At 43.9% G+C, this 12,672-nt stretch overlaps 1 protein-coding gene across 19 annotated transcripts in view; it reads left to right on the forward strand.

Moving 5' to 3' along the window:
- LOC112871748 (nuclear body protein SP140-like) overlaps nt 1–12,672 on the forward strand; it is a 71,743-nt gene that overhangs the window by 23,795 nt on the left and 35,276 nt on the right. For 17 of the 19 annotated variants that reach the window (XM_086719887.1, XM_086719888.1, XM_086719870.1 and 14 more), the window contains 3 exons: nt 6,167–6,250; nt 8,657–8,788; nt 11,166–11,249. In XM_086719887.1, the coding sequence (XP_086576013.1) occupies nt 6,167–6,250; nt 8,657–8,788; nt 11,166–11,249 (300 nt within the window). The remainder of the gene's footprint in view (nt 1–6,166; nt 6,251–8,656; nt 8,789–11,165; nt 11,250–12,672) is intronic. The other 2 variants (XM_086719885.1, XM_086719886.1) reach the window with 1 other exon arrangement.

Raw genomic sequence — 12,672 nt, forward strand, 5'->3', positions numbered from 1 at the left:
GGATGGCCACCTGTTTGAGGGCACTGGCAGCCACCACACTTTCAATCAAGGAAGCAGACAAACTCACATTGGGGCAAAACCTAAACATTGAGGTTCCCCATTCAGTTATTACCCTGACGGATGCCAGGGGGAAACACTGGTTAACTCATGTTTGGATGACACAATATCAGGGACTACTATGTGAAAACCCATGAGTAAGATTGGAAGCCATAATAACCCTAAATCTTGCCACTTCCTGGCCCGCAGCAGCGGGGCTCCCCAGAGCATGATTGCCTAGAGGTACTTGATGAGGACCATTCTAGTCAACCTGACCTATCAGACAGGCTCTTACGAAACTCTGACCTCATCCTATACACAGACAGCAGCAGCTTCATGAGCGAAGGCAAAAGATATGCTGCTGGCTATGCAGTAGTCTCTGATTTTGGGTTCACAGAAGCAAAGGTCCTTCCACAAGAATGGTCAGCCCAAACATCAGAACTGTGGGCCCTAATGAGAGCACTAGAACTCAGTAAAGACAAATGACCAACATATACACTGACTCACTCTGTGCCTTCACCACTCTACACGTACATGGGGCTCTATACAAGGAGAGAGGACTTTTGGTAGCAAGAGGAAGAGAAATAAAAAATCAGGAAAGAATCCTAAAACTATTAAGAGCAGTCTGGGAACCAAGGGAGGTAGTAGTCATCTACTGCAAGGGACACCAAAGAGGAAAGGACTCAGTGTCAGAAGGTAACCGATGGGCAGATGCCGCAGCTAAACAAGCAGCAGAAAGACAAACAACGCCCTCAAAAATCATGCTGGTCCAGGAACTGCCAACTTCCCCAAGGCACACAATACAAGAAACAAAATGGGCACAACAGGAAAAAGGAAGCCAGACAAAAGAAGGATGGTGGATACTTCCAGATCAAAGAGTCTATACCAGAGCAGCTAGCCCACCAAGTGGTTCTCCAACAGCGTGAGCTCACCCACCTGGGAAAAACTGCCCTTGAAAGCTTATTACAATGTACTTGCTCAGCTCCCATCCCTCTGTGCCTCCATCTCTCAATGCTTCCTCTTCAGCACTCAAAATAACACCAAACAAGCCCCTACTGGGCCCACGGGAATCCGACACTATGGTCAGGCACCCTTTGAAGATTTGGAGGTAGACTTTACCAAAATAAGACCCAGTGGAGGATACAAATTTCTTCTGGTACAGGTATGGAATGTCATTAACCATAGGCTCAGACAATGTCCCAGCTTTCGTGGCCAAGGTGGTGCAACAAGCAGCCCAAACCCTAGGTATCCGATGGAGCTTACATGCAGCCTACTGGCTCCAGAGTTCAGGGAAAGTGGGCCATCTGAACTGGACCCTTAAATCACAGTTTAAGTAAATCATGGCAAAACTATGTCAGGAAATTAACTTGCCCGGAGCAGATATACTACCCCTAGCTCTTTTCCTAGCATGTTGTATACCCCGGACAAAAACAGGATTCTCCCTATTCGAGATCCTATATGGAAAGCCCCCTTCACTAGTCAAATTCAAGGGCGACCTGACAGAGCTAGGGAATTTAGAAATACAAAAACAAGTACAAGGATTAAGGAAAACTATATTTGAGATACATAGATGGGTGACAGACAGGATTACCCATTTCCCTAGGAGTAACTGGGCACCCTCGCAAACCTGGGGATCAGGTTTGGATAAAAGATTGGAAAAGGAGACCAGTCAAACCTACCTGGAAGGGACCCTATTTAGTTGTGCTAACCGTGCCCACAGCCATCAAGGTTGTAGGACTAACCGTCTGGATCCACCATTCTTGAGTAAAGGCAGCCCATCTGTCACCTGACAACCACTTTGAATGCTAACCAGAACAAGCCTCTACAGATCATTCTTAAGAAGACAGCGGATAATCAGCAGCCAGCAGCCAACACCTGAGAACTTTCTGTAACCAGAAGCTTGAGGAAATCACCAAGCGACTTAAATGAACTACAGCAAATCGTTGTCTCTCAAATTTCATTGTCATTCCCTACCTATTTCTCTTTCCATACTGGTTGTTATACTCTTTGCTGTGGGGCTTACCCAAGTTAGTCCCTCAGATTGGCACCTCAGTCACAAACCTTGTTAGCCTTCCTCTACTTACTAGTGTCAGGATGCCTTATTCTCCTTAGATGTATACGTATGTATATATGTGTGTGTACGTATGTATATGTATATGATCTGAGTTGTGATTGATGTCCTTCTCTGTATGTTTGTTTTCTGCCTTTATATCCCCAGGGTGGAATCACTCCCACTGATGCTGAATCAGCCTTGTCTCCTATCTCCATTGTGTATATTCCCGTTCCTAACATTCTCAAAAGGGATCTTTTCATCTTACCAACCGTGTTCTTGTTCCACTTACTACTGCCCCTCTTGGAACTTTCTTCCCTGACTGGAGGGATGTGTCAAAGCATCTTCTGCTGTCTTTTGCCTCCAGGAGGGACAGCCTTATGTTACAGGCCCAGATTGCCCTGACTGTTACCCTGCTCTCCCTCCCTCTGCTCGTATTCCCTCCCCTGTTGCTCCTCCCCCTGTTCCTACTCCCCCTCTTGCTCCTCCGGGCCTAAAGGATGAGATAATACTACCACCATGTCCCTGTGCCACTGTTTACCCCCACATGCCAGGAAGATGTTATGATGCCAGGAGGATTACTCCCTGTAACAGAAACAGGAGAACTTACTGGATGGGAAAATTAAAAATGAGACGCTACTGGGGGCTGCCTGATCCGACCTGCCCTGATATCCCCCATGACTGTTGGGTCACCTCTGACCCAACCTATTGGCCTCTACCTACACTTGAATCGGGCAGACCAGTTGCTTTAGATCCCCACCTGGACCAGATGTTGAGTGCAACCCATTGCCCCCTCAATGATACCAATCCCAGCCTGGCCAGAGCCTGCTGGCTCTGCTTGTCCACAGGACCCCCTCTTTACGCAGCTGCTCTGATAACACAGGCAACTATAAATGTTACCTTGTTAGCTAAAGACCCAGACCCCCACATGGTGAGACCTGTACTAACTGGAGTGGAACTGTCCCAAACAGCTCCCAGGTGCCTGAGAAACAAAATGGGAACAGAGCCAGTTGGCAATCTGACCATCGGCCAGTGCAACCAGACTCTTGACAGTCAAGAACATAGTCATCTTCCTACAACCCAACACTGGTGTTGTCCCCTCTCAGGGCTTTTCTTTGTATGTAGGACAGATGCCTACCTGTGTCTACCAGCCATTTAGATGGGCATCTGTACCCTGGCCTTCCTTACTCCTCAGATAAGCATTGTTCCCAACAGTCAGTCTCTTATAGTGCCCTTGGCAGTGTATACTCAATTAAAAAGAGCCATTCAAGTAATCCCCCTGATGATTGCTTTTCTTGAGTGACTGCTACATGCCAGACACAGAGAGTACAGTGGTGAAGAAAATACACATGACCCGTGTCCTCATGAAACTTACAATTAGTGGGGGTGACAGATGTTAACCAAGTAACCCTACAATAATTGCTCAGCCAGGACCTGAATTTGTTGAAACATAGGATTTGAATCTCTACTTTTTTGGGGGAGTGGGGGAGGGGGGAAGGCATGAAGTATATGCTTTTGTAAGAAAGGAGGAAGCATCTCTGTTACTTGTAGACATGTTCAAAGATTAAGAGATTTTCTTTGTCTTAGAAAATTTGTCACTTGGTGCAGTTGTGTGCCAACTGACTTCTCCAGACAAACAGTGGAGATGTCACAAGAGAAGCCCAGGAAATACCCAAGGCTTGGGGAGGGGAAGCTTGTGAAAGCCACCGAGCATGAGCAAAACAGTGGACTGACAGAATGGTGTGGCTGAAAATACCGCCTGGGAGGGAATGTTTGGAAGCTAATTCTGAGAAGGGAAGTTGGTTGGGGATTTTTGAGGGTCCAACGCCCAGTGCCAAGAGATTTGAAGTTTATTATTTGGGAAGTAAAGAAGTAGTGAAGGATTTTTAAGCAGAGAAAAAGTAGAAGAAGTCAATATAAAGAATGGGATGTGCTGATTTGTGAAAACCGTATCTTGTTGAAAATAAAAGCGATCGCATTTCCATGCTATGATGTATCCAAGTCAGAAAAAGGAATAAAGGAAGTCAAATACCTGGTCATAAATTTGAAGTTAGCGTTGTATGTGTAACCAGGATGGCCCCAGATCATGGTTATGAAGGAATGGCAGTTACTGTTACTACTCACATCACAGGGGCTCAAATCCTCTCCATGCACTGTGGGGATCCCCTTCCCTGGGCCTCAGCACCCACATCACGTGTGTTAGCTTTTGGGGCTCCCTGTGCTGAGGCTCACGGCAGCACTGTCCACCTGCCCCCAGGGAGGTCACTACTGGCATCTCCTAGACCCTGGTGTTCAAGGGACCTGCAGGTCAGTAGCCCAAAGCCAAGAAACTGGTAGGAGGGCTGTACAATGTGCAGAGAAACACCTGTGCTTGGGCCCCCCTCTGTGTTCCCAAGACCTCTGACTCACACAGCATTTGCCCCCATGTCCTCCTTCAGGCAAGAATATGGCAGCTGTACCAGTAGGTGACCCAGGAAGTTTGCCTGGACAAGGAGTCAACATGTCCTGGGGATGGCAGAAGCATCTATTGTTCCAATAAAACCTTTCTACCTTCACCCCCACCCTACTGCCCCGACCTGCAGTGGGTATTGCCTCCAGGAGGTGTGCTCTGGAGAGCTGTCTTTCTTGGCCAGCATCTTTCTCTATTTCTTGGACTTTTTCCCTCATGTTTTGTCAGTCTTCCTTTTCCATCTGTCTTTGCTGAGGTACCTTGAAATGCAGCTGCGAAGCAGAGGTGCCCTGAGCTGGTTTTCTGCATTTCGTGTGGTCACTTTCTGGGTCACGGGTACAGCTGTGATATTCACTTTCTGTTGTGCCTTTCAAACAATATGCACTTTTTGTTCATGCCTTACAGAGTGTCTTGTTGTTACCTGTATCTCTCCCCACCCATCCCACCCCAGGAAAATGCTAGTTCTTCTTCACTGTTGTGTTTCTTTGTAACCAGCTCATCTTCCTTCCCTGATCTAAGATCCCCTTCCTCCCTCCCTTCTTCCCTTCCCTTTCCTTCATTTACCTTTTTCTTTCTTTCTTTCTTTCTTTCTTTCTTTCTTTCTTTCTTTCTTCTTTCTCTTTCTCTCTCTCTGTCTCTTTATTTGTCTCTTTCTCTCTCTCTTTCTTCTCTCATTTCTTTGCTTTGTTGTTTCTTTTCTTTAAAACCTCCATCCTTGGGGCGCCTGGGTGGCGCAGTCGGTTAGGCGTCCGACTTCAGCCAGGTCACGATCTCGCGGTCCGTGAGTTCGAGCCCCGCTTCAGGCTCTGGGCTGATGGCTCAGAGCCTGGAGCCTGTTTCCGATTCTGTGTCTCCCTCTCTCTCTGCCCCTCCCCCGTTCATGCTCTGTCTCTCTCTGTCCCAAAAATAAATAAACGTTGAAAAAAAAAATTAAAAAAAAAAAACAAAAACAAAAAAAAACCCTCCATCCTTAAAAGATGTTGGGGCTTTCTTTTTTTATATAGGTCTATTTCTCTATAAACTACTTTTCTCTGGCTGAAATGCCTCTGCTTCTTCTCTCTTCCTAGTTGCACGTAGAACTTACAAAACACATTCCATATATATTATTTATTTATTTAAAAAAAAATTTTTAACGTTTATTTTTGAGACAGAGAGAGACAGAGCATGAACAGGGGAGGGGCAGGGAGAGAGGGAGACACAGAATCCGAAACAGGCTCCAGGCTCTGAGCTGTCAGCACAGAGCCCGACGCGGGGCTCAAACTCACGGACCGTGAGATCATGACCTGAGCCGAAGTTGGACGCTTAACCGACCAAGCCACCCAGGCGCCCCTATATTATTTATTTTTAATGAGCTTTCATTGGTCTTTTGTCAGTCAAAACTATTTACAACTTTTCCATCATCCATCCTTTCTTAAGTCCTGTGAGGCACATCTTGATGTAGAGCAGATGTAGGATTCCAGGAGCAGCAGCAGTCCCTGGTCCCGTGAGACCCACTGAAGCCCAGGGTTCCCTGAGGGCTAGGAGGTTCCTGCTGAACTGCCAGAGTCAGGGCTGTGCCAGGTGTGTAGTTGTGAGAGGAAGCACCTGGTCACCGCCGGAGGGCTCTAACTGCCTTTCCTTACTCTTCCTAGTGATTTATGACAACTTCCATTATGAAGCCATTGATGAAGAAGAGACAAAGGAGATGCTCCACTTCCAAGTGCACCATAAGCTAGGTACTTGTGACTCAATAGAGACTTGTTCTTTCATCTGCTGAGCAGAAAGGCGAGCAGAGATCAGGGGGCCGAGATTCTGGGTGGACAGTGCACCGTGGGGAGGGGCACAGAAAGAGATGGGGAGCCAGACCACGGATGGCGATACGGGATCCCAACTAACCCACCAGGGGTGGAATCCAAACATTTTGCCAGGCAGATAAGACCACTCGGAATATGGAACGGGGACGCGCAAGAGCAGGTCTTACTGTGACCATGAGGCAGGATTAAGGGGAGGAGCTGACGGTGGTTAACTGTGAGTTAGACATTCAGTAGATCTGGGAAGTGGTAAGGTCTGCCGCCAGGTAACAGGTCCAAAGAGAAAAGCAAGAAGGAACTGCTCTAAATGCTTCTGCTAATAAAAGAAAAGAGGGAGAGGGAGGGTTGTAATTATGCGCAGAAGAGAACATGGAAGGGTGGTACTGTGTAGAAAAGAGACGAAAATGGAAAATAGTGTAAAGGGGAAAAGAGAATTAATGGCAGTAATCACTTTCACAGTGACAACGGCAGTGATACAGACCTTTCTCAGACCGCTAGGCATAAGGTCAGCCCTTCCCATGAGGCAAAATATTCCTCACATATGAACTACATACTTAAAAAAATTGTTTTTAATGTTTGTTTATTTTTGATCGAGACTGAGAGAGCAGGGGGGTAGCAGAGAGAGAAAAAGACAGAGGATCTGAAGTAGGCTGTTCACTGGCAACAGAGAGCCCAATGTGGGGCTTGAACTCATGAATCATGAAATCATGCCCTGAGCCAAAGTCAGACAAGACACTTAACCAACTGAGCCACCCAGGTGTCTCTGAACTATGTACTTTTGTAAACAATAGCCACCGTTTCCAGCTTTTCAATCATTCTTTTGTTCCTATTCTTAACAATAATTAATTGTTAAATTATAACATATACACCATTAATACTGAAAATTATGATTTCTTGCTAAGTTACTATAACTCTGTTTTCCCTTTACAAGTACTCCTCATAACAACTCTATCATAGGGTTTTGTTATTCCCATTTTCCAGAAGAAACTGAGGCATGAGGATGGTTAGTGATTTGTGCAAGGTCACCTGACTGATCTAGGACTCGAACCCTCTCCTACGTGCCAGCCAAGGGCAAACATGCTGAGGCTTTGCTGCCGGGCTTCACCTCTGGCTCTACCTCTTGCTTACTTGGGCGAGTTACTTAATTTCTGTGTTCCGATGTATAAACTGAAGCTATAAATCTGTCTATAAATCTATTCTAAAATAAGGTTGTTGGAGAATTTAATGATTTAATTGATATGAAGCACTTATAATAATTTGTGGCACAAAGCAATTGTTATATGCTTACTACTTTTATTATAATGTGTTTCTGATTCCAACACCTGGACATTTAACAATGCTCCAAATTTGAAGACTTTTCTCCTCAGATGCCCACTGAAGAGAAAGTTATTTCTCAGACTAGAGTAGCAGTAAGTGAAACAGTGTTTAAGACCAAGAAAAGGTCTCTATCCTCAAGCCAAATGCCTACAAAGAATTATTTATTTGTTAAATGTTGATTTCCCCCCCTTGCAAATGATCAATGTAAGAAAAACCGCAGACTATAACCAGACTTATAGAATACCATTAACATATATCCTTTCATTTGTATTTATATCTCAGTATATATTTTTCCAATGTATTAATGCATTTATATAAAACTTGGGTCTATTTTAATTATCACAGTTGTCACAAACTATGGGTCTGCAGTTCTCTCTTGTCCAGCAAGAGAGCAGATGCAGAATTGAATACAAGAGAGGCTAATGTCTGGGAGGAGACAAGACCCCAGAGCAGAGGTTTTGTCTCCGTATTTATTGAGCTCACAAGATATTATCCACGTGGTGAACGAGAAGAAAACAAGATGTTACACACATGAACAAGGAGAAAACAATCAGACAGTAATTGTTAACTTGTCTATGTAAGAAGCGAAGGGTTTGGGAGGCAGGGGGAGTTTGTGATCAAAGTACAATAGTGTATTGGCATCAGATGGAAAGTACTTGTGATCCCATTACAATATCTCTCTAGCTAACCTCAGGCGTTTTTGCCCCGTGGTGGTGGCTTTCGGCCCTAAGTTTTTTTCTAACCCATTTATGTAAGTAGAACCTATTTCCCCACATGCAGTTATTCTTTTGAATGAAATAAAATTGCTAAAAGCCTAAAAAGTACATTAAAAAGTACAAAGCATGTCAAAAGTAATTCCAGAGATCCATCTACTGAGGCTAGTAGGAATGAGAATGGGATGGTAGAAGGGTCAGTGATAGTTATTAGAAAAGAGTAAAAGAGGCTCATCATGGAGGGGAAGGAAACAAATTCTTGAACATTCCTGATGTCATCTTGGTGATGCCCTGCTTGTAGCTGGAATCCCAGAGCAGCTCAGTGATGGACAACAGATGAACATAATGGAAGGAGATTCATCTCATGACCCAAATGACACCGTAAGAACTGAGGAAATGGAAAATAAATGTGCCCAAGAATTTGAACAAACAGGTAAGGTTGACTGGCAGTCCAATATTTTCCCGGGTGACTGTGAACTATGGCACATACAGGCAGAGGTACAAGCTGTGGCATGTATTCATAGTTTAGAAAGAAGGCTCCAAGGAGCCATGCGTGGGTCAGAGGCATAGACCAGAGCCTGAGGCAAAGAGACATTTATTTACCAAAAAAGGGTGTCTGGTTCCTGTGGCAAAGCAAAGAAAGAAAAGACCACAGAGAGACAGGGAGGGTAGGATGCTGGAATAGCATAGGCAGAGAGAGCTAAAAGAGAAAATCTAGAGATGTTCCATGGAAAAAAGAAACCTCCACTCCTACTTCACACCACCCACAAAAAGTAATTCACCTTGGATCACAAATTTACAAGTTAAGGCTAAAACTATAAAACTTCTAGAGGAAAAAACAGGAAAGTACCTTTGCAAGCTTACGGGAGGCAAAAATTAATTATATAGAACACAAAAAAACATGGATTACAAAAGAAAAACTTGGCAAACTAGACTTCGTCAAAATTAAAAACTTGTGCTTTTCTAATGACACCATTAAGAAAAGGCAGAAGCAAGTCAGAGAGAGGGAGAAAGTATTTGCACTACACACACCTGACAAAAGATTGTACCCAGAATAAAGAAGTCCTATGAACAAATAATAAGACACCTACTAATTCAAAAAATGGACAAAAGATTTGACCTGATAACTTCACTACAAACAATAGAAAATGGCCAGTAAGTATATAAACAAAGTGTTCAATGTCATTAATCATCAGGGAAATGCAAATTTGAACACACAAGTTACCATTTACTCCCTAAAATTGCTGAAATGAAAAAGACTGACAACACTTTGGTGAGAGAGTGGAGTGATTAGAACTCCATATGCATATTTTTGTTAAGAATGTAAGGCGATATGATCACGTTGGAAGACTATTTGTCAGTCCCTTATAAAGTTAAATCTAACCTGTGACTCAGTCATTTGACTCCTAGGTATCTTACTCATGAGAAATGAAAACTTATGTTCACACACAGATTTGTACAAGGATGCCTATAGTAGCTTTATTCCTACTAGCTAAAATATGGAAACATCCATAAATAAACTAACTATGATACATTTACAGAGTGGAATACTATTTAGCAATAAAAAGAAATGAACTAGGGGCACCTGGGTGGCTCAGTCGGTTAAGCATCCGACTTCAGCTTGGGTCATGATCTTGCAGTCCATGAGTTCAAGCCTCACTTTGGGCTCTGTGCTGACAGCTCAGAGCCTGGAACCTGCTTCAGATTCTGTGTCTCTCCCTCTCTCTCTCTGCCCCTCCCCTGCTTATACTCTGTCTCTTGTCTCTCTCAAAAATAAATAAACATTTTTTTAAAAAAAGGAATGAACTACTAGTATATGAAACAACCTGGATGAATCCCTAAAACATTATAGTTGACTCCTTAATATCTCAGGGGGCAGGGGCTCCAACCCCCTGCACAGTTGAAAATCCACATATAACTTTTGACTCTTCAGAAACTTAATTACTAATAGGCTACTGTCGACTGGATGCCTTTCCACTAAATAAGTGGTCTGTTAACACACATTTTTATGTTATAAGCATTCTATACTGTATTCTTATAATAAAGTAAGCTAGAGAAAAAATTTATTTACAATTCATAAGAAAGAAAATACAAGTGGACCCACGGAGTTCAGACCCATGTTGTTCATGAGTCCAATGTACATTGAGCAAAAGAAGCCAGTCACAAGCATACATACTGTGTAACCCTTTTTATATGAGCATCAGGACAGATAAGTACAGTTCCAGAAAGGAAGTTCTTCTTTTTTTTTTTATTTATTTTTTTATTTTATTATTTTTTTTTAATTATTTTTTTTCAACGTTTATTTATTTTTGGGACAGAGAGAGACAGAGCATGAACGGGGGAGGGGCAGAGAGACAGGGAGACACAGAATCGGAAACAGGCTCCAGGCTCTGAGCCATCAGCCCAGAGCCTGACGCGGGGCTCGAACTCACGGACCGCGAGATCATGACCTGGCTGAAGTCGGACGCTTAACCGACTGCGCCACCCAGGCGCCCCAGGAAGTTCTTCTTAACGGTGATAAAAAATCAGAACAATGGCTGCTTACAGTGGGTGGAAACTGACTGGAAATCAGCATAAGGGAACTCTCTGGCATGGTGGAAATGTTCCAGATGTTGACTGTGGTGTTGGTTACACAGCTCTTTTACACTTACTTAAGTTAGGTGCATCTGCATGAAAAAGAGGCAAGCAAGATTTTGTTGAGTCCCAGGTGGGGTCCTTGGAACTTGAATATCAGAGTTCAGCTTGAGCACACAGAGGTCTCTTCTCTGGTCACTGTCTAAATTCTGCCATTTTCTTGTCCTCTTCTTCAGAGTTCTGTGAACATTCACTTCTCCGAATGAATAATTTCAGTGTGCCAGAAGAGAGACTCAACTTACTGTCATACGTGGGACAAGGTAACTATTATTCATGTTACAATTTGGTATTAAATCTTTATTTTCTTGTCTTCATGGGAGCAAAGGCTGCATTTTGTCTCCTACCCCAGGTCTCTTCTAGTGTCTGCTTCTACTGGCCCTTACCTGCCCACAGAGGTGACAGAGACTATGGGCAGAGAAATCTAAGCTCCTCAGTAGAGACAGTATTTGGTGATGGAGATTATAGAAAGAGAAAGTGGAAAAGGTAGCTAGGGGTAATAGAAAACAAATTACATAAAGAGATCCAATTTTCCAAAAGGAACATAAACTCCAGGGTGGGGAAGGGGGATAATTTTCAGTTCACTTCAAGAGACCAACTGAGAGGAATTTGGAGGTAGCATGCCATGTCCTGTCCACGTGGGAAAACTCCCCCCTGGGGCTGACCAGTGGGGTAAACCCCATACTGTAGTCAAAGCCCCAGAGTGGAGTGGTTGAGACAGCAAGAGTGGGGAGCCTGGAGGATGCCAGTGCACAGATAGACTGAAGGTCAAGGTAAAGTGGAAGAAACAGCAATGACAGGGAGGAAGCAGAGACATAGTAGAAAAGAGAGAAACTGAAATATGGCTCAAGGATCAGAGGTAAAAAGTGAGAGAAAACATAAGGAAAGAGAAATATGGAGAGGAAAGTAAGTACTAGGAAGTGGAGAAAGCCAGGGAAAAGCAAAGGCACTTATGCAGAGAAAGAGAGTAGATGCAAACTAGGTGAAAGGTAAACAGAGGATAAGGGGGAAGGGGAACAGGTTGGGATGCTGCAGGTTTGAGGCCAGAGCACTGGATAGAAATACCTTTGGACACAAGGGCTGACATTAGCTGCGAGTTTCCAGATGAAACTGTCCCTAATTATCAAAGTGACACTTACAAAATGTCACACTGCAATAAGCCTCTCCCTGAACATTCCAGTGATTCCCAAGACCAAACCTCCACCCTAGCTTATCTTCAGAGCTCATTTATCCGTGGACCTGAAGACCAGGGGCATGATAGATCCCTACACTGATATTCGCTCAAGAACCTGAAACTTGGCACTTCTAGAACTGAAAGCATTGTTTGCTCTTCATTGTTCAAGCTAGAGCCAATTCCTCAGCATTCTTTCCCTCATGATAGATCACTGCTGACCCGTGTTTTTTCAAGTTGGAAACCTAGCAGTTTGCCCCAGACTCCTCTTGCCCTCAATGACATGCCTGTTACTGCTCCAACATGGTCATTTCTTCTTCGGAATATCTCCCACCTGTCCACTGTCCATCTATCACATTCCCAGGGCAGAGTCTCTAATCTATGTCTCTGTCACTATTGTTGTTCTCAGAGGCAGACTTCTGCCTACCTCCTTCCTCCAAACTTATGCCCATTTAATGTATTATTTGCACTTCAACTAAATGGGGCATTTGAAAATAAAAATTAAATTGTATTAC

This window comes from Puma concolor, chromosome C1, assembly GCF_028749965.1.
Source record: "Puma concolor isolate L17-30 chromosome C1, mPumCon1.1.hap2, whole genome shotgun sequence".
NCBI lineage: Eukaryota > Metazoa > Chordata > Mammalia > Carnivora > Felidae > Puma > Puma concolor.